The following is a 27,084-nucleotide window of genomic DNA, read 5'->3' as shown; positions in this document are numbered from 1 at the left end:
TTATAGGCACGTTTCACCAACTCGTAGCCAATATGTTTCGCACTTCTGCATTGTCGCTTCAATTATCTAATCGCTTTTCTTCTCTTTTTTGTCGATCTCCCAATGTTTCATTCTTCTGCAGCAATCACTTCGTATCCTTTCTTCCTTTCGTGTCTCGAGTTTCCACATTGTCTCTTGCTGCACTGATTTTCCCGAAACCGTTCCGTTGCCAGCCACCAGTTGTGTCTCCTGTCCATACCTCCCTGCTTCGTTTTCACTTTCATTCAACCGTTTTCTCTCTCTCTCTCTCTCTCTCTCTCTCTCTCTCTCTCTCTCTCTCTTTCTCTCTCTCTCTCTCGTATGTGTGTTTTATCGTCACCTTCCCCCTGTACGATCCTGCATTGGTTAATCGCATCGTTCCTTAAAAGTAATGAAAGCGAATGGTAGAGTTTCCTGTCTCCTCTCTCTCGCTCTCTCCTTGATTGAGAGTATGATTAGGCAACGGTACAAACACCTAAAGAACACAGTTAGTTAAAACATGTTTAAACATCAGAGGCATATGGTTGCTAAAAACCCTTTCACGTAATCGATTCCACTGCATTATCGCTGTAAAGCGGCGTGCAAACAATTGTGTGTATGTGTGTGTGTGTTTGGTGGTGTATCTGTGTGTTTTGTGTTGGAAAACATTAAACCAACCCCCTGAGGTTTTCCTTCATGTCGATCATATGTTCCTTTTTTACAACTGACGAACCATGTCCTGACGATCATAGCTGGAGAAGGTTTGCATATTCTGTTTAGTACCGTCGCCTGTTTGTATCGTATTTTCCGACCCACCATTAATAACTTTGATGTTTTATATTTCATGTTTTTTTTTATCTTCGCTGCTCATCTCACCCTGTCAGCTCATCATCTCCTTCCCTGCCCGTTAACTACTGTTTAATTATTACTCGTAATCACTTTATGTGAAGACATGTCTTAACGCCTAGATACGACCCTTCCCTTACTACCATTACTTACATATAGTATCACCTACAATTTGATACGAATTCTACTCATCGTTCGACAGAGCAGAGCTTTATGATACATTATTTTCACTCCTGTACGAAATCCATCCATACTCAAACGTTTCTCTTTGCCGTTTACTATGCTGCCAGCCGATTCGAGTACGTGGTGTGGAAAGTAGGGTAACAACACAACTGTGTCAGCTTAGAATCCTTGTAGTGTAGGTGGTTATGCGAGTGGTATAGAGCTCCATTTTGCCGTAATATAAAAGTTGTATAAGGATGAAAAAAGGATTAAATTATCTAAAAGAAAACAAAAGTCGAAGAAAACACACACATATAAAGCAACCAGAAAGTGAAAAGTACAATAAAACAATATCTGAAATGAAAGAAAGAAAACTGTCATCATCACGTCCGACGAGTAAAACAAGGAGAACAAAACAATCAATAAGAAAAAAAGCAAATAATAAAACACATATTAAAAAAAAAACGTAACGTTCATATAAAAGATGAGTTTTTATCTTTTCAATTTTCTTTTTCAAAAACTTCACGTCACATTTAAGCGCCCCACGTGTGGCCCACCAGTGGATCGTGTTACAATGAACATACACACGCGTGTGATCGCGATCGTGGCAGGAACATTTCGGGAGGGGTTGGGCAGTAGTAGTTGTAGTAGTAGTTTTTTGTTGTTTGTTGTATTAAATCTAACATGCGCGACAACGAGGTGTGTGTGTGTGTGTCCGCCTCGGAAGGATTATTATACGAGAAATACAAAACACAAGACACTTCGCCGATTGGTTTGCTTTTGTACTGAGGGGGGGGGGGGGGTTCGTGTCCCCAAGCTCCCCCTCTCTCCTCCTACTCCGCTCCTCAAAAGATGAGAGGGATCGTTTGCTTACACAGTGTACACTTAAACGCTACTAGACGAACGAACTTAAAGCAAACATCGAATCCTACGGTACTAATTAGTCGTATAATAGGTTGCGTGTTGTGGGTTGAGGATACGATTAAGGAGAAGACAGATGGTTAAACCTAACACTAAGCATTTGCAGTTATGATGATACTAAACTTTTCCTATTAAAAAATACTATAAAACTATGTTCGCCCTCAGCGCCATCAGAACAGCTGCGCAAAACATTGCGAGTTGTGCGCGTGTGCGTGTACAGAGAGACGATGTGGGTTACAAAAATTAAACTAAAAAACACAACGTACTCGACGAAGATGACAACGACGGATAGGTAGGTAGGTGTCATATTTTTACAATAAAATTACACTTAAATCGTCTACACGTGAAAAGGTTGGGCAGTGAAGGCTGAAGAGCGCTCACCAATACGGGAGAGTGGTTGCTGTGAAGATCTCAGTGCGCTTTTCCTGTCTCTTTGCGTAAATACGTAAATGCTAAGCAGTCGCGCAAAATAGTGCGCCATCACCAAATTATAAGAGGAGGAAAAAGCACAGCAGCACGTGTGCTGCCCGTACAAAACACACGCACACTCACATAGGAGGATCGATTTGCTAAACGCACAATATTGCTAAGAAATCCTTTCTGGACAAAAGAAAAGGTTATACCACACGGTGTTTGTGGGCTGACCCAGTGGCACCAACAAACCTTTCACAACACTTAAAAAGCATGGAGCGGCAGTGATAGGGCTCTATAGTATTTTTACTTTTGCTACACCATTCTCACACCCTTAAATGACCGAAGGAGGGAACATAAAGAGAGAGAGAGAGAGAACATTTATTGATAAATGTATGTATGTAATTGTTGGACGTGTTCGTTTTTTTTTCTTTGCTTTCTCTATCGTCGTTTCTTATAAAGAGACTCGGCGCTAGTGTCGTTTTTGGGAACGCACATGCTCTGAATGCTTTTCAAAAATAAAAGCTCACACATAAATTAGTGCCTAAACGAGTAGTTACACTTAACGATATAGAAAGAAAAAAAAAGGCGATGGGATGCGTTCCATTCACCCCTTAGCTTAAGATTGCGCCAAATTTGCATCGTCTTAAAAGAGAGCGATTTCGATTGTACTACAAATGTGCGCCCGGGCACATGGCAAATTTCGTCCATTGCTTTTGACGTCTAAATGTCTCGCTGGTTCTGCGCTTTTTCGAGTTATGGCTCCGTGATTTTTGTCACACACACACACACATAGTGCACCGAACGAGACGTAACGTACGTAACACACAACACAAGAAGATAGAGCAGTCGCATCGTCGTCTAATTTCACGCCACTAAAACCATTTACACGTGTATGTAACCCTAACCGCTTAACAGAAAACTATTTTATAAAAATCAGTCCAAACATAAATTTCTAAAGAAATATTATTTTCTCTCAGCCAGTCCGAAACAATAGAAACGTAGCGGAAAGGAGGAAGGAATTCCATGGGAAGCAAAAAAAACCACTGGTACCCCCCCTCCACTGGTGTAGGAAGGATACGATCGATGGCCCCCCGCGATGGCATTACGGTGCAGTTTCGCCTCCACAGCATAAGCGTTTTGCTTTTCATCGACATTTCACTTAAATTTTAACACCTAAATAGAACGGCTCGAACATGGTCCGACGCGGTCTTTGACAAGAAACGAACACAACTCTTGTCTCACGATCCGTTGTGCCTTATCGTGTTTTGGGCAGTAGTGAGTGAGCGGAAGAGTGTTGAAGAGCGATGAAAAGAAACAGTTCTTTGCAAAATTTAACTAATCTTTTTCCCCCACAGTTCCTGCGCCGACAGCACTGACGGGGAAGCTCAACAAGTACACGACGAGGAATCAAATGCAAAATAAAGCAACCCTAAATAATAAAGCGTGATGCTGAATAAAAAAAGGATGTATAAATCGGCAGTGTTAAATGGCAGTGTTTGTGTTTACCAACACCAGAATGCTGCTGGATGGTTGATGTCGTTTGTGCACGCATTCAAATCTTTCTTCGCAAGCTGGCAGTTTAGAAGGATTTGTATGGGAAGTATCGAAGGAAACCTTTCCTAACATTTGACGGAATGTTGTTTCTTGTGTTTTACGGGGTTTGATTCTGTCCTCGGGTAGGGTTCATTTTGCAACATCATTAGTTTTAACCGTTTCAATTATTTTCCTCTGTACTCTTGCAAAGCTTTAAATGCAGTTGCATTCCCTCTATCCTTTCCGGGTGGCTTTTACATGCAACGTATCGCAACTATACACAATGCCTTTCTCTTCCTTTTCTTTTCCTTTTCTTTTCCGCTTTGTTCGATTTTAGTGTCTTCTTTTTCTTCTTCCTTTTAATATTTAGTTTCATAATTTCAGTCAAGTTTCTTCTTTCCCCCATCTAGATTAAAGAGTTTTTTCAGTTGTGTGTGTGTGTTTTTTTTGGCAGTGATCATATTTCTTTGCGCATCTTCCCTTTTTCGTTCGTTCGTTGCAGAGTTGTTCGACTGAGGCGACGACCGTATGTTAAGCGTTTTTAACCCTATGCGCACAGTGGTTGTTAATTTTTAGTTAATTTTGTTTTACACACATTTAACTTTAAATGTTGTTTTTGTTTCTATAAAGCCAATTTAGGATCGAATGCAGCAAAGGATAATACACGAAGGTTTTGGTTGTTTTCTTCTTCTGATTGGCAAAGAAGATAAAAGAGTTACACAAAAGAAGACAAACGTCATCACACACACACCAGGTTCAGCTTTAGGCTTAAACGAGTCTGATAACGAGAAACGAGATCCAGATCGATTACGGTAGATGAACCAACTTAAAAGATAGGTTCGAATCAGCACCACATTGAGAGAAGAACTTGTTTTGATTATAATACAATATCAAACACTTTTTTCTTCCAAGCACGTGCCCTGCAACTTTTTGCATCCCCATGGTTGCCATGGTCATCAGTATTGCAAAGATAAGATTGCTTGTTGATCGTGAAAATGCACCACACATGTTACAGTGAGTAATTGTCCTGCCAATTCATTCCGCGGATGGTATGCGCGGATTAGTTAAAAGTGTTAAAAGTTTCATCTTCTGCCCGTCGCTTATTTGTGTACAATTATTGCAATCCTTCCATATTATAAATCGCTCCCTTGGTGTGTGTGAGTCACAATTGTTTGCCCTTTTTCTTACGTGCTTCCGCCGCCTTCAGCATCCATGTCTTCGGTTAACCCTCCGCCTTCGCATTCACATCCTTTACTGTACGATCTAATAAAAATACATTTTTCAGTCTTAATCCATCGCAATGTTTTTGAAATGTATTGCTAGATTACTCTATTTCCACCATGCTCTTTTGTGGAGGCGTGTAGTGTGTGTTGTGTGTACGCTTACATGCATGTGTGCGTGTACGTTTGTTTGGGTGTGGTTACGATCCCGTAAAGTGAAAGGGTATTTTGCGAGGAGAGTAATGCCTACTATTGTCATTCTCAACCCGACACGCCCTCCCGTACTATGTGGTTGCTATGGTCACAGCGTACTCTAATTCTAGCCTTATTACATCACTAGCATCAAATTATGTTACGTTTCCCCTCCTTTACTTCACGCACGTTCTTTGCGCCTGATCTCTCCCGTGGGACAATGCGCCCTCCTTCCGCGCGGCTGCAAGGCCACCGTGACCGCTCGCACACACTTACTTGTGTACTGCGTCCTCTTTTACACACTAGACAGTACTATTTTGAGATCAACGGATTAGTGAAATAATTTTGTCTGACAACTTCTATGCAGTGCTAATACCGCGCAGCACACTCACCAAATACACGTTTTCCCTCTCTTGTTGTCTCTTCTCTTATTTGTGCGCATGCCAGAACATTCGACTTATACAAACAACGCTCTCCCTACGGCCGATGGATGTGTCTATGGTTGGTTGGTTTGTGTGAGTGTGTATATTTGTGTATCGCAAGTTCCTTCTACATTCAAATCATTTCGACAAATAAAGTTCCTTTCTTTAGCTTAATAGTTCACGTACACGGCTTACGTTTCCATTGCTTCCCTTGTTGTACTAATAGTCGAAAATGTAATAGATCATTAGCGCAAAAGGAGTAGCTTAGCTCTACTTCCGAACGAGGAAATTTAGGAAAAAAAACATACCTTTGCCTTGCCTCGCCGACATTTATCTAACACTTTGCTCTAAACTAAAATATATTCACAATTTCAACACCACTGAACCGGGTGAGTAAGTTAATTAAAATAATAACCTCACATTAACCCTCCGTTCACGACCGACGCACACATCATACTCAGAAATCTTCAATGGCTACTGTTGCACTTACATGCTACTTGCAGGCCACGTTCTAGTGTCCGTGTTTGTTTGTTTGTTTGTTTGTTTGTGTACGAGTGTGAGTGTTTGTGTGCGTGAGTGTGTAGATGTGAGTAGGTATGTGGTGTTTGGTGGGGAATTTCTTAACCGAGGAGAGTTGGAGGAGAGTTCTCCTCACTCCAGGCGCGTAGGATCAGTCCATAAAAAATGCGCCCTAGTGCGCTTATTAAAGAGTAAGCTAGTAGCGTTTGGCGCTTTTAATTCACTTTAGACACATTACTTCCTAACCCTGGCTATATACTTCTAGTTTGCAATTGCTCTTGTTATGGATTGTATCGTTTAGCGGAGCGGAGACATTTCTACTTCATTCACCCTAATTACATGTTGTGCCACCCCTCCTCGCCTATGCAGGAGTGGAAGCAACTACTATATACCAATTATTCGTTAATTATCATACAATACAATCATCCACCTTACCGCCTGCTCTTTGCGGTTCCAGTGGTTTCAGCGGCAGCACTGCGACGATTCCGCTCCCCTGCTGCACTATGAGATGTGTTTTTTCGTTTGCCATCACGGTGCTGCAACGGCAACTGGGCTGCCTTTGCCGACAGCAATCGGATGCGACCCTGTCGGCTAACTGATGATCCTGCAGCGGCGGGCGCTGCCGGCTTTGCTTCTACCGGTTTGACACGCTCGCTTACCGGAGCGGGTCTTACTTTGCGCTTCTGATTGTGCGCTCTCGTTGGCATCGACGACGGTCAGGATGAGGCTGAGGACGATGATTTCATCACGAGTCCGGATGACGTTGCGGAAGAGGATCCCGATGAGGAGGTAAACGAAATCGACGATGAAGAGCATGAGGATGACAGTTGCATTGTGCCGCAGCTTCCATCACGACTACTACTACCGCAGGACGACGGGGCCGTATTACTGGCAGTGGTCGCTCCAGCTCCTCCACCACCGGATAGTGATGTTAGCGAGGTTGAAAACAGCGACGAAAATCCGGTGGATGTAATGGAAGATCCTCCCGTCGATGAACCTGTACCGGATGGTTTCGAGCGCTTGCGCTGTTGCTTGGGTGCCGTGCGTGAATTAAATCGCTTCTCGGTTGTTGGACAGTTCGAGAAGCTGTTGTTGCTCCAGCTGCAGCTGCTGTTGCTGCTGATACTGCTCAGATTGGAGCTGCTTCCACTACCACCACTGGCAGTCGTCGTCGTTACCGGCAACGCACACTCGTGCTCGTGCAGCGCGATAAACGGGTTCACAATCGTAGCAGCCGTTGGGTTGAGCCGATCGTGCTTCAAATAGTCCGACAGTTCATTCTGCTGCTCGAAGGAGAGACTGTGAATGTTGACCTGTTTCACAAACTTTTCCCCTGCCGGAAGCTCCGGTAACCATTCGTCCGGTAAGCTGAAAAAGGTAGATGAAAAACGATATAAAATATAAATTTATGATTTTTATGTAATAATAATTTCAGTGACTTACATATCGGCTGGGTACCATCGGACGAGCACTTCCGTCCCTTCGCTGGGTATGTGGCGACGGCTGAGCTGCAATCCACGGAACGTTATCGCTCCACCCGGTCCGCTTGCGATGGTGGCAAGCCGTATCAAGCGATGCTGCAACCCTTCCATCACACCGGAATCGAAGAAATCAAAACGGCGCGCTGCACGGATGTACGGAAAACGGGAAACATAACGAGCGATTAGTGTTAAAGGTAAAATCACACACTTTATAGCTAACACTATGCTACTTATTTAAAACTATTAACACATGTACATTTACATATAACACATATAACGCAAGAATGAGATAATTGTCATTGTCATTTAAACTGCGCTTTGCTTGCGATTTGGTTCATGGCTGCACCGCCAACTGAGGCAGCCAACGGACACATTTGTGCTCTGGAATGTATCTCTGCTGCATGAATATACTGTGGCCGGTAATGATGACTGACTGCAACTGCATTGAGTATACATCTACCCTGGACAGGAACCTGCATATTCTGTGAATCAAAAGCAAACCTCCCCGAAGGAGCTTCCGCCCGGCGGCTGGGTGTACCAACCGCGCCGTTATGCGCACCTTCTTGAGATGCTGTGGTTGTGTTGGAACGATCAAGAACAAGGACAGTAGAGTGCTTTTTAACAGCAACATTGCAAACAATTAAATACGTAAGCAAAAGAGAGAGAGAGAGAGAGAGAGAGAGAGAGAGGGAGAGAAATCAAGCGATAGATACTTTAGCTCTAGAGCAAAATAGTACAAAAAGGACATATGAGCAGTGCTGATAAGAACGATAAGAAGTATGTGAACAAGTGAAACAAAATAAGCCATATGGAAACGTTCGAAAAGCTTGCATACATGGAATACATAAAATATTGTATTAAACCATATACGAGTTACAAAAAGGAACGACGTGTTAAATTTAGTGTATTTCTGACCAGTTGATTTAAACATTATACTGTTACAGCAACCAAAAAGCATTTTATCAAAGTACAATCAGAAAGTACATAAAGAAAATATGTTACAGACAAACAAAGCAAATAAGTTGAAAATAAAACTCATCTGCATTATGGCATTGTAGCGATTACAACCAGTGCTGCAAAATGTCATGAGCATCACGAGATATTCACCAACGAAAACAATGAACATATCCGTGGTAGCTGAGGTTCATTGCTGATACTCAATGAAAGTCATGACATGCTGAACGCGTAATGCGAGTACTTGAGTCAAACCCGATACTCTAACTGACAAGCTGAGCTTAATGCCGGCGCAAGCATAATCATTTTTTTTCTGGCTGTGAACAGTGCTGCCAAATGTCACTGTTTCATTCACCAACACTCATGACTGGCACGAAGCTCAAATAAGCTCACGTACACAACTGAGATGATCAGAGATGAGGCTCAAACAGTTGGTGATCCAATCACATGCTTGATGACATTTTGTTTAGCACCAAACTCTTGATCACTCACTTGGTCACGACATTTTGTGTCGGTGATAATCACGACATTCTTGGAATATACTTGGTGTATGGTCCCAAGTAACAAAATGAACATTCTTTATTGCTCTGTCTGGTTTGAAGGTCTGTCGGGTGAAACAGAACGAGAACGATCCTCGTGCTCATTTTGTTTCTTGGCACCGCATATCTCCCATGACTATTGGGATGATCACCGAATGCAAATGTCGCGACCAAGAGTTAGTTGCACACAATGTCACCAAGCATGTGATGGTCGCAACAACTGTTAGAGTCTCACCTCTGATCATCGCAGTAGAGCTCGTGACGCTGAAATTATTTTGCTTCAGCCGCAATTTGGCATGACTATGTCAGCGACATTTTGCAGAACTGATCACAGTAAAAAAAGGCATGACATAGTGATTGACCAAGCAATGGTCGCAAAAATGCCACGAAGCATGTATTGATCACACCGATCATTTTGAGTATCATCTCTGATTTATCACAATTGATAACGTGACGCTGATATGGGTTTTGTTTCAGTCAGATTTTTTATGACATTGGCAGTGACATTTTGCAGCACTGACTGCAACGAAAAACATTACCATTTACACATGAGCTACTGCAAATTAGTTTCTACTATTTTGCACGTACTATTTTGCATGCAAACGACGGGATACATCAGGCATGCTTTTGGTTAAAGTCATTAAACTATTTCGTTGCAACTGCATGTCCTTGCTGTATTGAGCACATACATGATCGTTCTGTTTTCACTTCCACAGCATTTCAACTACCCGTCCGCCTGTTTGGCAAAAAGGATCCTGCTACCCTTCTTACGACACTATTTAACCGCTACCCCCTAACCCAACAGCCCGTCGAAATGCCCACGCGTTCGTTCGCACCCATAGCAAACACCTACCTGACCACGGTTGCCGACGGTAGCGCAGTTTTTTGCCCGTTTTACGTAGCATCTTCGGGACGGGCGGATCGGACGATCGCTTGCCAGAGCTGTTTCGGTCCACATCCACGTGACTGTTGACGTGCTTTACCAGCATTGGCTGAGAGAGGAAAAAATGGATATTCCGGTGGTTAGCATATTCGAGGGTTATTCGGTAGCCTGTAGAATGTGACTTTGTCTCCCTTACCTGTGAGGCGAAGCGCATGCCACATCCTTCAAAGATGCACTTGTGCAGTTTGGTGCAGGCATGCGACAGGACGTGCTTTTCCAGCCAGTTAAACTTGGTCGATTCCTTGTTGTGCACCTTGCAGCCGTCCCACAGACAGGCGTACAGGCCGGTTCCGTCCTTCTGCGTGTTGACGTGCGCGTTCTGCAGATGGTCCAGCAGCTGCGTGTTGCTGTCGTACTTGCTGTCACAGTCCCGCCAGTAGCACACGCCGTACAGCCGCCCGTCGCCCGACCGGCGGAAGCCCTTGCGGCCGAAGTTGTGATGCGGTGCCGTACCGGACGGTGCCGGGAAGCGGATCGTTTTCGGCTGCGAAAGGATGGGGCTTTTGGCACAGGTTGCTTCCGGCGCGAGCGGGTTCGCCAGTGCCATCTCCGTGTCGATGCTCGGTGGCGATAGATGGGAGGAAGATTGCTCCGACAGCGAGCAGCTGGGCGATGCGTTCGCATGGCGGGCGTCGAGCTGGGAGGACGACTTTGGCTCCTGCTGTTGCGACGTCAGCGTACCGTCGGACGAGCTGCTGCTTTGGGGCGTCGGGGCGGCACTGTAGTCTTCCTGAAGGTCCGTTCCAGACGAGGACGAAGCGACGGACATTGGTTCGTGCTGCAGTTGCTGCTGTTGCTCCTGCTGTTGCAGCAGCTGCTCCTCTGGCTTGGCACTGGACGATGATGTGTCCTCCTCCTCATCCTGCTCCATCGATGATTGGTCCGGTTGCTGTTGCTGCTCATGCTTCTGTCTGATCAGCTCTAGCACGGACGAATTGGTCGTGGCGTGTTGTTGTTGGTGCACCACAGAAGCTGTCTGCTGCTGCTGCTGCTGTTGTTGCTGCTGATGAAGAGCGGCTTCTGCCTCGGCAGCCGCGACTGCCACGTCAGACAGTAGCCGCAGTGGCGGCGGAAACGGTGAAACCGCAACGGATGCAACCGTTGCAGTGGTATTTGTCTCTGCCGACGGCGCATGATGGTCGACGATCATCAGATCCTCGGAGTCTTCCGAGGATGAGGTAGAGAGCGGTGACGATCGGGACGACGTCGTGGTGCGTGTATCGTCCTTGCTGCCATGCAGATGATGCCGTTGATGCAGATGACGGTGATGGTGATGGTGATGGTGGTCGTGAATATGATGATCTTCTTCCTCTTCCTCGTCCCCTTCCTCGCCCTTCTTGGCAGTGTCGGACGTGTCGGACGGCGATCCGGGCGAACAGAGATCGATCGTGAGCGACTTGTCCTCGCTGTCGCTGGAGTTGGCCACGATGCCACTGTCGTTGCTGCTGCCACAATCCACCGTGAGCGGGTTGAGCGCCGGCGGTGAGGTGGGTGCGGCTGGCGGCACAACGATCGCAGACGTTTGCGTGGACCCGTTGCTGCGCGCCGGGAGCGCCCCAGAACGGACCAGCTTGGGAAGTGGTGCGGCAGCAGCCGACGAAACAACCGGCGGTTGCTTCGAAAGCTGTACCGGCACCAGGCCCGGCGGTTCGCCACCGAGGGACAGCTTTTGCGCACCGGAAGAAGGTGTTGTACCGGACGACACCGCTGACGAGACTCCGTTCAGTACGGCGTTCATGATCGGTTTGCCGGTGGTGGTGAACGTTGGCACGGTGGCCACGAGCGGTGGCGGAGAGAGCGATTGGACACCCGCCGACAGGATTGCTTGCTGTTGCTGCTGTTGCTGTTGTTGGTGTTGCAGCTGCTGCTGTTGTTGTTGTTGCTGCTGCTGTTGCTGCTGCTGCTGCTGCTGTGCGTGATGCATCGACGTCGCGATAGAGAGGGTTTGCGGTGCTGCTGCGTAGATCGTGGTGCCGGCACCGTAGTGAGCGGCAGCCGAGATTGGCACAAACTGAGCGCCCGTCACCGGTGTTGCCTGTCCGAGAGCGAGCTTGTTCGCACTCACACCAGTGCCAGCGCCGGCGAGCGCTGCCGCCGTTGCTACCTGCAGGTTCGAGAGGATTGCAGGCGAAATGTTCGCCAGTAGTTGATGGTGATGGTGGTGATGATGTTGCTGCTGTTGTTGCTGCTGGGCGGCAGCCGCACTGCCGCCGCTAGCGGCCGTTCCGCCGTTGCTCTGTTGGATGATAGCTGTGATATTTGGTAACTGTCCGGGGGCGGCGGCGGCACTGCCACCGTTTGCGCTGCCACTCGTCGTGGCTTGCGACGACGCTGGCAGTGGCGGCTGCAGCGGATGCAGCGCGGGAATGTTGGCCGTCGCCTGGGTGAAGGCCGCACTCAGCTGCGAGCTGATCATCGCCGGGATGGCGGCCGCGTTCACGAATATCCCGCCCGTGGGCGTCATAAACAGCTGCTGCGGATGATGCTGCTGTGCGTGCTGCTGGGCGGCGGCGAAGTGGTTCAGCGCCGAGGAGTACAGGGCCTGGGGGCCGGCCTGCTGCTGGTGGTAGGCGGTGGCGCGCCCGGCCGCCGTTGTCTGGCACGAGTACGGCACCACCGTGGTGGTCGGTTTGGTGGCAAACATGCCGCTAAAGTTCATGTTCATCGCGGACGCCTCCATGGTGAAGCTTTGCTGCTGCTGGGTGGCTGCCGCTGCGGCTGCCGCGTTCGCAACCGAATTGGCCGCGGCTGCCATCAGCTGCTGCTGTTGCTGCTGTGCCGCTTGCTGGGCGGCGGCAGCGGCCGCCTGCTGCTGTTGCTGCTGTATTTGATGGATTTTGATGATGGTCGCGTTCATGACGAGCTGTGGCGTTGGGCCAGCCGCCGGGCCGGACGCGTTGCCATTGGTGCCGGTTGCTCCGCTACGCAGCAGCCCGGCCGCTGCACCGCTGCTGAGGCCGTTCGCGTTGACTAGCAGGTTGGCGGCCGTAGCCGTCGGGGTGCCGGTACCGAGCGCGGATGCGAATGCGGCAGCGGCCGCGGCCGATGCCGATTGTTGTTGTTGCTGCTGCTGTTGTTGCTGTTGTTGCTGGATGGCGGCCGCGCTAGCCGCCGTGGTGAGCGTGAGGGAAGCACCGCCGGCTAGCTTTGGCGGCTGCTGGGCCAGGGGAAGTAGGTTCGAGATCTGCACCAGATTCGGTATCTGGCCGGGTCCAACTCCTCCCGTCAGCTGGTGATGGTGGTGAAACTGAAAGACGGCCGCCGTTGGGGCGATCGTGGTGGTGGTGTCGGCGGCCGACGTATTGACCGCTGTCGTATGTTTTGAACTCGACAATGGCTTTGATGTTGCAGTGGCGGCGGCGGTGGAGGCGCCAGCACTGGACGAGGCTGGTACTGGTGGGTGGGGAACGATCGTTTTATACTGGGTTGTAGCACCGGTCTGTACCGTTTGCGACTGGGACGACACGGTTGGCAGTGTCGGTTGCTGCTGTGACTGTTGTTGCGAGACCGCCGTCGCCGCCGCCGCCGCCGTACCAGCCGGCAGACGGATGGTGGTGAGCAGGACCGGCGGCGAGGGATTCGTTTTGCTCAGCAGCATGGGATGCTCAGTCTTCTGCGTGGTGGTGGTCGTCGTCGAAGTCGCCTGATGATGGTGGTGCACGCTGGCGGTAGTGTTGCTGCTGGTGGCGGCAGTGCTCGTTGCCGCCGGTGCCGCCACGATCGTGTGCTGGTAGACCGCGGTCGTACTGCTGACCGTGGTGGTGCGCGGCGCAATGTTGATGGGCTTCTTTGTCTGTCCGGTTACGACGGACGCTCCACCCACACCAAGACCGCCCTGTACGGTGTGGCTGATCTTGCGCGTGGCCGACACGGTCGGTGCGATGCGTGCCGTCTTGCGCTCCACCTTTTTCGACACGATCGCCGCATTGCTGTTGGTGGAGGTGGCCACCACCGAGGAGGAGGAGGAAGAACTGGCACTGCTGCTAGTGGTGTTGGCAGTGGCTGCCGCCTCGGATGCGGCCAGCGTTGCTATAGCGACCGCTTCCAGCGCTACCGTCGCTGGTGATATTGCATTTGCCGGTTTGCCCAGTGCTGTCGTCTGCTGCTGAAACAGCTTCAAATACTTCTCCACGTCCACCTCCGAGAAGGGTGCCGGCGTGGAGGTGGAGGAGCTGGAGCTCGTCGCAGTGCTGACGAGACCAGCCGTCGTCCTCGTCCCGTTCATTGGCAGTTTGATCGTAGTCGTGGTGCTGCTGGTGGTGGCAGTAGAGGTGGCCGTCAATTCCGGGCAGCCTTCCGTGGAGCCGTCCGTAAGCTGCTTCCGCTTCTGCTGCTGCATTGCCGACGCACGTCCGGCAACGGTTTTGATGCTTTTCTTCAAGCTCTGGAACGTGTTGGGCGGTTTCAGCTGCGACTTGAAGTATCCCGTGATTTTGTTTGCCTTTGCTAGGTCCGCCGTGAGGGCGGTGGCGGCTGCGGCAGCCGTCAGCATACTGGCGGAGGTGTTGATGGTGGTAGTCGCTGCCGTCGCTGGTAGGGACGTTGCAGCGGCCTTCATCAACATCGCCGCCTGACTGGGGCTGTTGTTGTTGTTGCTGACCGCACTCGCAGCAACGATCGCCATTTGCGTCAACTTTTTCTGGCTGGCAGCACTGCTGACCGCGACCAGTGCGGGCGGCCCGTTCGTGTTCGTGCCGACCGACTTACACACAATCTTGCCCGCGCCCTCCTGCTGATTCGGGCGGGCCCGTTTGGCGGAGGCGGCCACGTGGTGGTGGATGCTGCCGCCGGTATTGCTGCTGTTGCTGCTATTGCTTTTTCCAGTTCCGTCTGTCTGAACACCGGTGGTGGTTGGGGGCGCGGTGGCAGCCGTCGATGCCGTCACCGTCGTCGGCTGCAGGCGTTTCAGCTTGTTCGCCGGGCTCACGGCCATGCTGGCCGATGTGCCGGCGGAAGCGACCCGCAGCAGTGCGACGGCGGCGGCAGCAGCCGTGGCAGTGTTGCTGTTGTTGGCTGTGGAGAAGCTACTGCCATTCGTCTGTGACTGGGTCGTCGCAAAGGCAGTGATGGTGGCTGCTGTTGCTGTGGCGCTCGTCGTCGCTCCAGCGCTTGATGCCGCCGCCGCTGTCGTTCCAGTCGCAGCAACGGCTGCCGTTGTGTGAGATGCACCGCCGCCATTGCTGTTGGCCGCGGCACTGTTGCTACTATTACTACTTATGCTTATACTAGTATTGTTGTTACCGGCCAGCGTCGAGGTGCCGCTGCCTGCAGCGTTTGTCGTATTGTTGTTGTTGTTGGTGGTGGTGGTGGTGGTGCCGGCGGTTACAGCATTCGTTGCCGTGCCGGCCGTGTTGACCGTGTTGTATGGCCACTGACGCCGTTGAAATGGTTGCTTTATCGTTATGCCCCCTACTCCACCGGCGGTTTGGGTGTGGGGTGCCATGCTCGGTTCTCCACTTCAGTCGAGTGTGCCGTTCCCGTTGCGTTCAAATTCCGTCCTCGCGGAACCTGCTACCTGCTGCTGCTGCTCCTCCTTTCTGCGTCCACGTCTTCGTCGGCTGCGTCGATTCTCCTGCGAACTGTGGCTACTACCGACTGCCGGTTGCTGCATTGGGTTCGGCTAAATAGTGGAGGCTCGTTCTTTCTCACACACAGCTATCGGTGCGGCGTCCCAGCTAGTACGGCTGGTGACGACATCTTCTTTCTACTGCTGTTCCTTCCTTCCGTGCTTTCACTCCTCTTCCTCGATCACCGCGTCGTCGCTGAGATTGGTGCTGTACCGAAAGTGTTTCCTCCTGATGCATGTTTTTTTCGCTACTGTCCACCAGACGTCGACACCATCGTCATGTCGTGCTGTTGCTTTGCCAGCATCGGAACGAGCCGTCACCGTTTCCCAAGTACAGAGAGAGAGAGAGTGGAAGCTAACAATCGGCGACTGCTGCAAAAAAGAGAGAGAAAAAGAACGATGGTTAGATGATAGGGCTTTTATCTAGAAATCAAAAATTAAATAACTGTAGCGGAAATCATGATTTTAGGTAGTTTAAAACCCCTGGCAGTAAGGGAGAGACGGAGTGATAAAAAGAGCGTATGGAAAAGAGAGCTAAAAAAAGATGAACCGGTACGTGAATGCGCGCGCGAAAAAAAAAATCCGGTTTGCTGAGATTCACATCTTTGAGTCACACAGACTCCCATTCAGTTCCAGTTCCTTATGCCCTCCTGCTGCTGTCGACTGTCTGCTCGGAGCTCCCTGCCTCTCTCCAGAGCCCAACAAGGGCAAGGGGAAGGTGGGTGGGCTCATATTTGGTCGTTCATTGACCTTTTTGTGGTACAGTTTTTCTTCGTTTGTTTCTTCGCGTTTTGTGCTCCTTGGTGGGGAAGAGGATGATGATATCGTCGTCCTTCGTCTCGCGGGTTTTGCAACGCGCTCGACAGTATTTTGTAATTTTGCCTGTGCGTATGTGTGTGTTGGTCTGTGTGAGTAATGCGAAATATTGGGGGCCCCGGTCGACCCAACTGACCGAGAGAGCAAGGGACCAAGATGACTCGCACGGAGCAACACAGCGAGTGGTGGACCGGAGTCGCATTAAATGGAATAACCTAGGAGAGTGTCAAGGAGACGGCACAGTAAACAGGTTTTGCTTTCGGACACACACACACACACTTAATGGACCAAGTTCGAGCGCGAGCGACCACCCCAACCAGAAACCTGTGGAGGAAATCAATTTCGCTTTTATTCCTGCCATGCCTCTCTGGGGGCTTTCAAACGTCAACCACACGGCCGCTTGTACTGGGCGTGTTTTGTGCTGCCCTGGGCTCTGGCTGACTGGCTGGCGGGGCAATTTCTTCCACTCTTCTCTCCGCAGGCAAGGTGGAAAGGCACTACACTTTGGGAAGAATTGGAGAATTTGCATGAAAAGAAGACTCGGAGGCATTCGCACGTCTTCCGGTTCTGAAAACGAATTGAACGATAGATACTAGCGTTCGAGGGGCGCAGGTATCGGTACCCGTAAATACAGGATGATGGATGATCGGGCAGGGAATAGTTGGCCTTTCGCCAGAGTGGTTAGAGACATCAACTGGAAAACCGTGTCCCACCGTGTCCGGATATACATGGCATACATCGGGGCCTACGGAATCGACCGAGGTGGTGCCCGAGGGAAGGGCGTAAGCATGGTAGAATTGCAATGTTTTATTCATGAAAACATACGCTCTCTGCTCCCCTTTTCTCCGATGCCTTCCAATCCACTCCACTCCTGGCTCACACACACACACACACTGAGCTCGGGGGCATGAAACGAAGCGCGAAAGTAGCCAATGTTTATGCGCATGACTTCAGATAGATGGACGCACACAGCAGAAAGCATCAGCAGCAACATACCAAACGGGCCCGCGCGCGTTATGCTCCTCGCTGGAACCTTCACCGACGCACAGCACAACACAGCCAACTGACCCGTGGGGAGTCGGGGCCCCGGCACAAAGCACAAAGTCCAAGTCCAGCAGCGTGCTGCACAAAACACACGGGGACGATGGGGTGATGCCGTTGTGTGAGGTGAGGTGAGTTTGGTTTGTGGTCCCGCCGCAACATTATACATGGCAAGATCAAGTTCGGTCTCTTTCCTTTAGCTTACACTCCATACACTTCAGCGCGCAGACATTGTGTACGTACGTACGTGTGTGTGTGTGTTCTGGTGCGGCTGAGTGGGAATCCTTTTTCTTAACCTCCTCTCCCCCTCCTTGGCTGGGGAGTTTGTTTCATTAGCTGCTGAATGCTCCCCCGTCCCGGGTGCTTGGCGGCTGGCGTTTGGTGGTAATGGAGTTGAAGGTGCTACGGATGCACGAGCGAAGGCAGAAACTCTACAAGAGCTTCTCACCTGAATTTCAGCCCGAAAAGCGTTGGAATTTTGGTTCGTAGTTCTTCTTCGTTGAAGGCAGCTGTCGGAAGTTAGGGAAATTCCATTCTATATTAAATGTTCCGCTTCTTCGGTACATCAACCAATACGTTATGAGAAGCTGATCTGTTTGATAGCACACTTATTTAATTATAAAAAACATTTACAAAAAAATGTTTCAAATGTTGCAAGGTTTATATTCAGTCACTGTTTTTTCCTTATTTTCACTTTCATTTTAGATTTTTACTAAGAATATATTCTGCGATTGATTCAGACTGTACAACTAACAACTGTACACCAGGGTAACAACTGTACCCGTGATACAGTCGTGAACTCTAACGTCTCAATAACATGCCCGTCATGGGTTCAAGCCTAGGATGAACCGTCCCACCGTAGCAAGGATTGACTATCCGGCTGCGTGGTAATGAATTAAGTCTCGAAAGCCTGTGTATAGGCCGGCATGTCTTTGTAGGTCGTTACGCCAAATAGAAGAGCTAACAACTGTCAAAAAGGTGTAGCTTTTTATCAAATAAAAAAAGAATTTAAAAAAGTATCGGCTAGTAGCTAGTGTAAATATCTTCATAAATTGTAACTTTCTGTTAAATGACATAGAATAAGTTAAAGAAAAGCTAGTATAAATAAAGGCACCTGTAAGCTTCATCATAAGCACGATGATAGCTATATTATTAAAAAAATAATAATTAAATCAGACAACAACATTGACTACAATGTGTGCGGAACCTTCAATTCTTATTGTCTTATTGATGATTGTTAACTTCTTCTTTCCACCATGCATTCCATACCGAACGTTGACCGTAACCCCTCCGCCGTACGGAAACATTTCTACCTCGATGGGATACGTTTCTCATGGGGGCGCAAGCGTGTAAAGTTAAATGAAATTCCTACATACATACGCATACGTAAGAGTAAGACCAAAATTTCACTCTCATTCGTTTCGTTATGCTATGTTGTTGCTCCGGAGCATTCCTTCCGGTGATGCTACACACTGCCCCAACTGGCGTTTTTTTCTGGACCGCCCGAATTGGGTCCGAAAACCAATAGACGTTATTCGAAATACTTTCCCGCGTTCTTGAGGGAGACTCACCCATTTCCCTCTACCGAAAATCGACCAAATTCGACACACAATCTTGGTTCCACCAGAGCACAACATACACACACACACACACACATTAGTCCCGTCCAAAAGGAAGCTTTTGTTCCGATCTACACGACCCGAACAAAGAAGGGGGAAAAAGGTTCCTGTAGGTGGGTCGGGCATCGCAACAAAGTTACACACAAGACTGAGACGGGCGAAAGGAATACACGGACCCCGTGTATCCGTAACCGCAGACAACAACAAACTCGGTACAGGAAAACGATTACCTAGCTGCAGCATAGTTGTTAAGGTGATGTTGGCTTGTACGCAGCAAGCAGCATCCCACCGCCAGTTTTGTATTATTTCCGAAGGGCTTCCTACCTTATCCCCCTATCCCCTCTCCGCCCACAAGACCAAACTCATTACGCACGCTCAAGAAACACTTAGGCACCATTTATCATCGGGAGAATATTTGGAAATGCTGGGGTCCACACACCAGTCACTTCTTCCTTCGTACAGGTGTGGAGCGAGGCAGCAGCATTGTCTATCCAGCGAAAGATGATGATGGGAGTTCGAGATGAAGTTAGGAAAAGTTCATTATTTATCTTGCGCGTACTTTGCCACCACACTCCCCCTTTTATGTATTATCGAAGGAAGCATGATTTTGCGCTACTCTACTGGAAGGTTTGAGAAGTGGGAGAAAAGTGAGGAAATAAAATAAGCGTACCTTCCTTTTTTTCCTTCTTTCCAACTCTCCCATCATCATGGCACGATTATGATTATCATTCTCATCGTGTTCATAATTAGCGATCTTCCGTAAGAGGCGTAAGTATGCGCCCCCAAGAAGAGTAAAGATGGTTTATGGTACAATCGATGTGAACTATAAAATCGCTAATATTGGTTACTGACTGAAAATTTAGGTTCTGATTTTGAATAAAACATCGGAAAAGCTCCCTCGAATTATAGCAGCATTGCATCGTCACAAGCGCGTTTACGACTGTCCTGCTTGACACTGCTGGAATGCAGCCGTAGCAATCCTGAACACAAACACTGGAACCAGACCGTCCGTCGCAGGCCGACGCAACGCAAACTGCCATGGGAACTCACATTCCTGAACATTATATTTTGCCAGAACACAACCTGTGCGCTCAGGATTTCAATCCCTCCCTCCCCTCCCCCCCCCCCCCCCCCCAACCAACCTCAGGATTTCGTAATGGAACACAGGGCAGGAGAGAGAGAGAGAGAAGCCGCACGCAAATGTTGGGTGGTGAGGCAAATATCCCGCATAATAAAATAGCTCCGAGTTAACACACCGACAGGGGTGCGAGGAGGAGTGGAGGTTCACACACTGGGGTTCTAGCGAGAGGCAAATGGTCAAAACAAATCGGGACGGCCCGGGGGAGGAGCGAGAGTTTTCGACGACGACGACGACGGTAGAATTTATGGGGAAATGAATTTAATTAATTTTATGCGTACCCATTAAAAACATGCCCCCGTGTGGCCCCGTCCCGTACGGCTCTTTCCCCCGTTTGTGGCTACACCATGTTACTGGGCTGGGGGTTGGTAAACACGCATACAGAACAGCAAGCGCGCGTGAAAAGCGATTCTAGCGCACGGGAGGGACGTGCGGTAAGGTTTCAGGAAATTTTGCGTGCGTTTTTGATATTTTCCCTTATTATTATTACTATTATTAATATTATTATTATGTTGGTTGATAGCAGTGCACCAATGCACGCAAGGGCAACATACGCAATAGTATGTGGAATGGGGTTGGTTGCTGCTGCAGGTTCGTTATGTTGAAAGCATAAATGAAGAGCAAAACGCTTGTTTTGGAGAGGGGATAGGGAGTAGCGTGTTCATAGTCGAACGACATTTTATTGGTGATTCCATCAGTTTCGTTTATTGGGAGAACCATTTGATTATCTATCCCCGGCGGAGGGGGAATGCCATTGCCAAGGGAGTTACCACTGGGCATTGTAGGTTTATTGATTATATGTTCGACACAGATGCGATTACGCGTACTGGCTAATCGGTTTGCTTTTAGCTAACATGCTCTGCTTTAAAATCACTTAATGCTGCAAGCAACGGGCTTACAACAATTTAAACAAGCGAGCAAGCGAGTTTTCAGTTTTAAATAAGGAAACAAATAGCTTTTTAGGCCTAAATGCTCTTAAAAATAAGCAAATCAGTTAAGTGTATTTCATGTATCTTTCCTAGTTAAACAAAAGGACATTTTAAATTGTTTTTTTTTTTTCAATATTAAACGCAATTAAACTGAAATCATATATTCGCTTGAAACTATCCATTGATTAAAATAATCCTATTTGCTATCTAAGAATAATTTATGCTCTAAGAAAGTTATGCTAAATTTAAAAAAAAGACTCCTATAATTATCACGAACAATCGTCTGTATAATATGCTATAATTAATTTTGTACCAGGACCACACCACTGTCTATTCGTAAAAGCTTAAAGTTGCATGATCAAGGCTCATAAAGCATCTTGATTGCATGACTCTTCTGCGCACACGATTGTTGTTTTGTGGTGTTTTGCAATCAACATTATCCCTTCTTGGAAAGAATGCAAATATGTTTGTCTTTTTTATTAAAAGAAGCGTTGAAAAACTGTTTAAGTTATCTAACAATAGAGCAATAGTTTAAAACACTACAGTCACGCCGAAGAGCCTGAACAAGGGCTAGATTAGGTGGGCAGCTAATTACCGTGAAGCTATCATCACATAGATTAACCGAATCCGATGATACAACTCTAGCGATAATTTGTTGCGATAGAAAGGAACATTGCGAAAACAATCTCAACTAATAGCAACAGTCAAATGATAAGATATTCTAATGAAATTCATTGACCATAAAAAAAACCCATACCGGCCGGCAGTTGCTTGAAAGAAAGGTTTCGCACAACGCACGCCGCCACCCTGCAGGCAAACAACACTTTTCACCGTGGTTGAACAATTTAGTGCCATGTGCGAACTCTGTCTGCCTTCCGTCTCCTTCCGTCCCCCTACCACCCCCTTCATCGGTGACATAAAAAGCTTTAAAATATTTGCCAATCCGGGAAAAAGCTGCGCGCGGAATGTTAACTAGCCACGCCGCCGAATGAATGGCGAGAAGGGAAAGAGCAGCAGCAGCAGCAGCAGATTGTGTGAAACGACGAGACAGAAGAATTCGGAAAACAAACGCTATAACTATGCCGGCCCCGGCCAAACACACAAACACCCCATGACGAGTATTAGCGATTAGAACACGGGCGATAGCATGCGCGGACAAAAGCGCGAATTTTAAAAATCAAGCCAACCCAAGGCACAGCTTAGCAACGAACGAGAAAGGAATGAAAGAAAGCAAAAATCGAGCAACAAACGGAGCACGAAGAGAGAAGTACAAAGCAACAGCAAAAAAATCAACACATAACCTTACCTCCCCTCTCGCACGCACACACTTCCATGTGGTATAAGTGGCAGGTTGGAAAAGATGCGAAAGAAATGAGAAAATTAAGCAAAAAAGAAGGAACAAGAAACACAAAAAACGAGGCATAACAAAGTGTGGCGATTAAGTAAAATTGGACAAAATGTTAAATAACAACGCATGTGAAAAAACCCGCCGCCCTTAATACACAAACACATACACGTAACAACGCAACGAGGGACACGGAATCGATGAGGTAAAAATGAAGGGAGAAACAGAACCCTAGAACCCTGAGCGCTCATTGAAGTGGTGCGCGCGAAGGGCGAAAAAGATGGTGAAAATGTTATAAAGTTAATCAAAGTAAGAGAAAAAAATGATTTGAAGAGGCATAAAAACACACACACACACACACACACACACATAAACGAATGAACGAAGGCCATAATGATTGGGTTTAAAGGAAAAAGAGGAAGCGAAGGAAGGTACACAATGAACAACGGAGACGATAAAAACAGATGAGCGAGTGAACTGGAACTGGGCACTACTGGGACGGAAAACGGAAGATCGGCGCACTTCCACAAACACACACACACACACAAGCACACAAATACACACACCCAGAGGGAAAGAACCATCAGCCAAAAGGAACTGGTCTGGTGCGGCCCTGACCGTAAGCAATGGGACACGAACGACGCAGCAGATGGGAAAAGGGAGCAAACAGCAACGAAAGAAGGATGGAGCTATTGCCGCCGCAAGGATATGCAACTCAGCTCACGACGACGACGACGGCGACGACGAGAAGCCCATAAATAGTGGCCCGGGGGAATGAAGGATTGAAGCAAGAGCCCCAAAACAAGCGAGAAAGAGCGAAAGAGAGCGAAAGAGATAAGAGACGCGGCGGACCCAACGAAGCAAGTTCCTGCGTATGATCGCGAACGATCGCGCAGCAGCAAAAGCGTGAAACAACTAAACCCAAAAAAAGGAGCGTAGAGGAGGAGATCGCTTTTCACAGTCAATGCATGACCTTGGTTTTCGGTCCAATGACCGACTCGAACTCGGTCGGAGAGATAAGGGAGGAGTGGTAGGTGGTACCGGCAAGCAACATACTACCCTCCTACTCGATTGGCCATGCGCCCAAAATTCGCTTCGACTGCACGTTGTAGGAACAGAAACACACATAACGCTGTTCCTTTTCTCGCCTCGAGCGCCTCAGACGATGGTGAAGAGGACACACAGCATCCACAGCGAGTTTTTTTGTTTACAGGAAGTGCATTACAATCGCTGTGGTAGAGTAGGAGAAACATTTGCATTTACGTTTAAGCTCGTTGACTTGTTTTGTTTTGTGTTGACTTCAGTTGTTCACAGTTCGATTTTTAAACATATTCTCCAGCAAGACACAACAGACTGAAGACTGTCACGGACTTTCCCTCCCTTCTTCCGGCAACTGAATGTATCCTCTTGTACATTTGTATGTCGTGTAATTTGCCATTATCCTCTCCTACAAGTATTGTGTTTGGTGTTACCTTTTTCCATTTACATGCCCATCAACTACTTTCCCTGTGGTAGTCCTCCCCCGTTCGCTCACGAAGGTTATGATTTATGCTTTGGATCTGCCATAAAAAATGTTTATGTCGCTTGAGCTTTTGTTCAGACGATAACACATACACAGAGAGATAGAGAGACAAGAAACCAATCAATATGGAAATTAATTCTTTATGGATGTCAAAAGCAAAACATGCATCGTTGGGGTTTACCTTCACTACACTCTAGGGTAATGATGATGATGATGGTGATGGTGTCTGCTTAACGAATTATGTTTTTTTGTAATGTAGCATATTTTTATGTGTTGAGGGTCGTAAGACATAAAAAGCGTTTTAAAACACAGAAAGGGATGCTTTAAAAAATGATCACGTTTAGGAAGTCAATAACTTACGCTTCGTTTTGGGCTTGCTCAACCAAACAAACAAAAATCCGGTTCGAAGGACCAAAAATAGTCGTTTGCTATGATCGTTAAACAAAGGTAAACTGCTACCCTATATGTAGATAAATCAAATTTATTTTTAATTGGCTATAACACACAAGGCCTTTGCATCTTAATACGTTTCTATCTATTTGTCATAATTTACAAAGCTGGACAAAAAGTAGACATTCATTCACACCTGTAGAGGACTCGATTTTCTCAATACCACTCGTAATGTCTCACACAAAACTAAACCAAACCACCGGCGCCTTCTCGTAGATAGTCTTCCCCCCCGAGACAAGCCCCTCAAGAGCCTTCCTAGAAGGGTGATATGGTTCGAGAGGTATAAAATAATGGTACGCCGCATTAGGGTTTACCTTACACGGGGGGAGTGCCGGGACTAGCCAGGTTGGTGGTAGCAGCAGTCTGGGTTTTGATGAAGCGGAGGCGGGGCATAAATTATACAGAACCATTCATTAATTGGTTGCTTCCGTTTCGGCAAAGGGGCACACAGCACAACGCCGTAACACTATGAGTGTGGTGTGTGTGGTAGGAGGTTGCGGAGGTTCTGCCTTACTGTCCCTTACTACTACAGGGGGAGAGTGAGTGATTTTAACCCTTCTTCTACTGGTTCTCTTAATGTGGGGTTATTGGGGAGCTATAAACGTAGAAGCGAGGAGCAACCCCTGGTCTTTTTTCCTACTGAATGATTCTATCATAATTCATTCGGGGTTTGGAGGAGTACACGGTAGGCTCTACCTACAAACATACACACACACAGATAGAGAGCTCTTGGGTTTACTCTGTCTGTTGCGGGCAATTTCTCAGTGTCTAAAAAACACCCCGCACACATACGATACCAAGCGAGTTCCGAAGCGGAAGTAACATTAAGAAGGAAACATGCAAAGTTTACTCCACAAAGAAAGGAGTGGAGAGAAGAAGAAAAAAACGGCCGAAACGTTTAGAAAACCATATCATTAGGTAATTGTTCCGGAAGCGTTCATTATCGCGCGGGAAGAAGGAAAGCAAAGGAAGGTGAGTGGGCTAGGGCTCTGGGCACACCAGAGATTGTGGGATGAGCGATGATATGGGGGTGTACGTATGTTTCAAACCCTCCTCAAACTTCGGGCTCCCCAATCCATGGGTCAGAAGGACTCAGGTGAAAAGTGATACCGAACAACACACTTACCACAGGGCAGGAAATTGGAAGAAGCATTAGGTCATAAACCCGAGCAGATAGACAACACAACGTGTCATACACCTTCTTCTTAAACGATATCCCTACATATTTGGCTCACATTTCCGATAGAAGTATGTCTCGTTGAATGAGTTGTACTTGGTATTGGCTCAATACACTAAATGATTCTCCCACGGAGGCTAGGCACCATTGCAGGCCAATTCTAGCAGGTGCAGAGCGATAGTTATCGACATGTACACAAAACCTAATCAACGCGGGAAAAGGTTCAACGAGGAGCCCGCCCTAGGGAAGCGCAACCTAACCTCCTCCGACCAAACAACACAACAGTTTAACATCGAAGAAGTTAATTAGCTTAAATTAAAGCCACCGTAAGCGATTAGAGACGCACTGGGAGGTAGGGAAGGGTGGAATAAAGGTGAAGCTGAAAACGCACGTCTAGTCAGAAACAAGCACCCTTCTCCTCCTCCTGTCCAAAGGGGGCAGCAACAACAGTTTGGTGTTCAATGTTGATCCATATCTATGCGGAGCGTTTTGAAGGGAATGAACTCGTCAACATGAAATGAAGCACGTATCACATACACACATACACACACATAGACACACATACACTTTAAGAGCAAAAGTTAGATTACAGCCAAGTCACCACACATCAATCCGTGGATGGGGAGTCGTAGCCGCAGCAGCAGCAGCAGTCGCGTTTACGAGTTCGCGTACCTTTTGGGGTCCCGGTTTAAGGCGGCAAACATCAAACGTTCTCCCCTCGCTCTCGCTCTCTCTCCACTTGCTCCCTTCTTTCTATCTTTTGCTGTTGTTTCGTTTCTCTTTCACACATCCAACGCATCAAGAGCGCGCGCGTTCGGCAGTGCTATTGCTCAACGAACAGAAAAATAATACATTCCAATTTAGTCATGTTTGACAACACCTTCATGAAAGTGGAGCAAAAGGACGAGGCTCGCAAATCGTTTCGGTGGTTCTTGGAGATAGATTGGAAATTGTATTCCAAAATTGCATCTTTTACTACAAACATCTGTCAAATTTAGCAGTTTGACGGATTGGAGCACGTGGCAGCAGCTTCCCGCAGCTCAAATGTCAAATTAAATAGAATCGCGTCACGTACATCAATCACTGCCACCATATGGGAAGCCGGAGAAATATGGCCATGTTGAGTAAATTATTTTTATTTTAAAGAATGAAGTGATTTCGCGCTGAATTCTAAATGGAATTTTTAAAAAAATGCTCTACATTTCTAAGCATCATATCTCTTTGATTCAGTGCCTTAAAATCGTTTCAGTGCAGTAACATATCTATAAAGCTAGTCAATAAACGTATTCAAAGCAACATTGAAGTATTTAAGGGATAAAAATCATTCATCTCTCTTTA

At 47.6% G+C, this 27,084-nt stretch overlaps 1 protein-coding gene and 1 long non-coding RNA gene across 4 annotated transcripts in view; one reads left to right on the top strand and one right to left on the bottom strand.

Moving 5' to 3' along the window:
• Window positions 1-1,462: 1,462 nt before the first annotated feature.
• LOC133392869 (zinc finger protein jing homolog) overlaps window positions 1,463-27,084 on the bottom strand; it is an 87,729-nt gene continuing 62,107 nt past the window's right edge. For 2 of the 3 annotated variants that reach the window (XM_061655199.1, XM_061655200.1), the window contains exons 3-6: window positions 10,280-16,078; window positions 10,054-10,192; window positions 7,670-7,850; window positions 1,463-7,594 (exon numbers count right to left, since the gene is read on the bottom strand). In XM_061655199.1, the coding sequence (XP_061511183.1) occupies window positions 6,943-7,594; window positions 7,670-7,850; window positions 10,054-10,192; window positions 10,280-15,586 (6,279 nt within the window). In that variant the 5' untranslated portion in view covers window positions 15,587-16,078 and the 3' untranslated portion in view covers window positions 1,463-6,942. Of the gene's footprint in view, window positions 7,595-7,669; window positions 7,851-10,053; window positions 10,193-10,279; window positions 16,082-27,084 lie in introns of all 3 variants that reach the window. The other variant, XM_061655198.1, reaches the window with a different exon arrangement.
• On the top strand, window positions 7,456-18,695 carry LOC133392871 (uncharacterized). The gene is made up of 3 exons (XR_009765860.1): window positions 7,456-7,589; window positions 7,662-7,901; window positions 18,272-18,695. It is a non-coding gene; the product is annotated as an uncharacterized LOC133392871 (long non-coding RNA).

Source organism: Anopheles gambiae, chromosome 3 (genome assembly GCF_943734735.2).
Source record: "Anopheles gambiae chromosome 3, idAnoGambNW_F1_1, whole genome shotgun sequence".
In the NCBI taxonomy this organism is placed as follows: Eukaryota; Metazoa; Arthropoda; class Insecta; order Diptera; family Culicidae; genus Anopheles; species Anopheles gambiae.
This window is presented reverse-complemented; position numbering and strand designations above follow the sequence as displayed.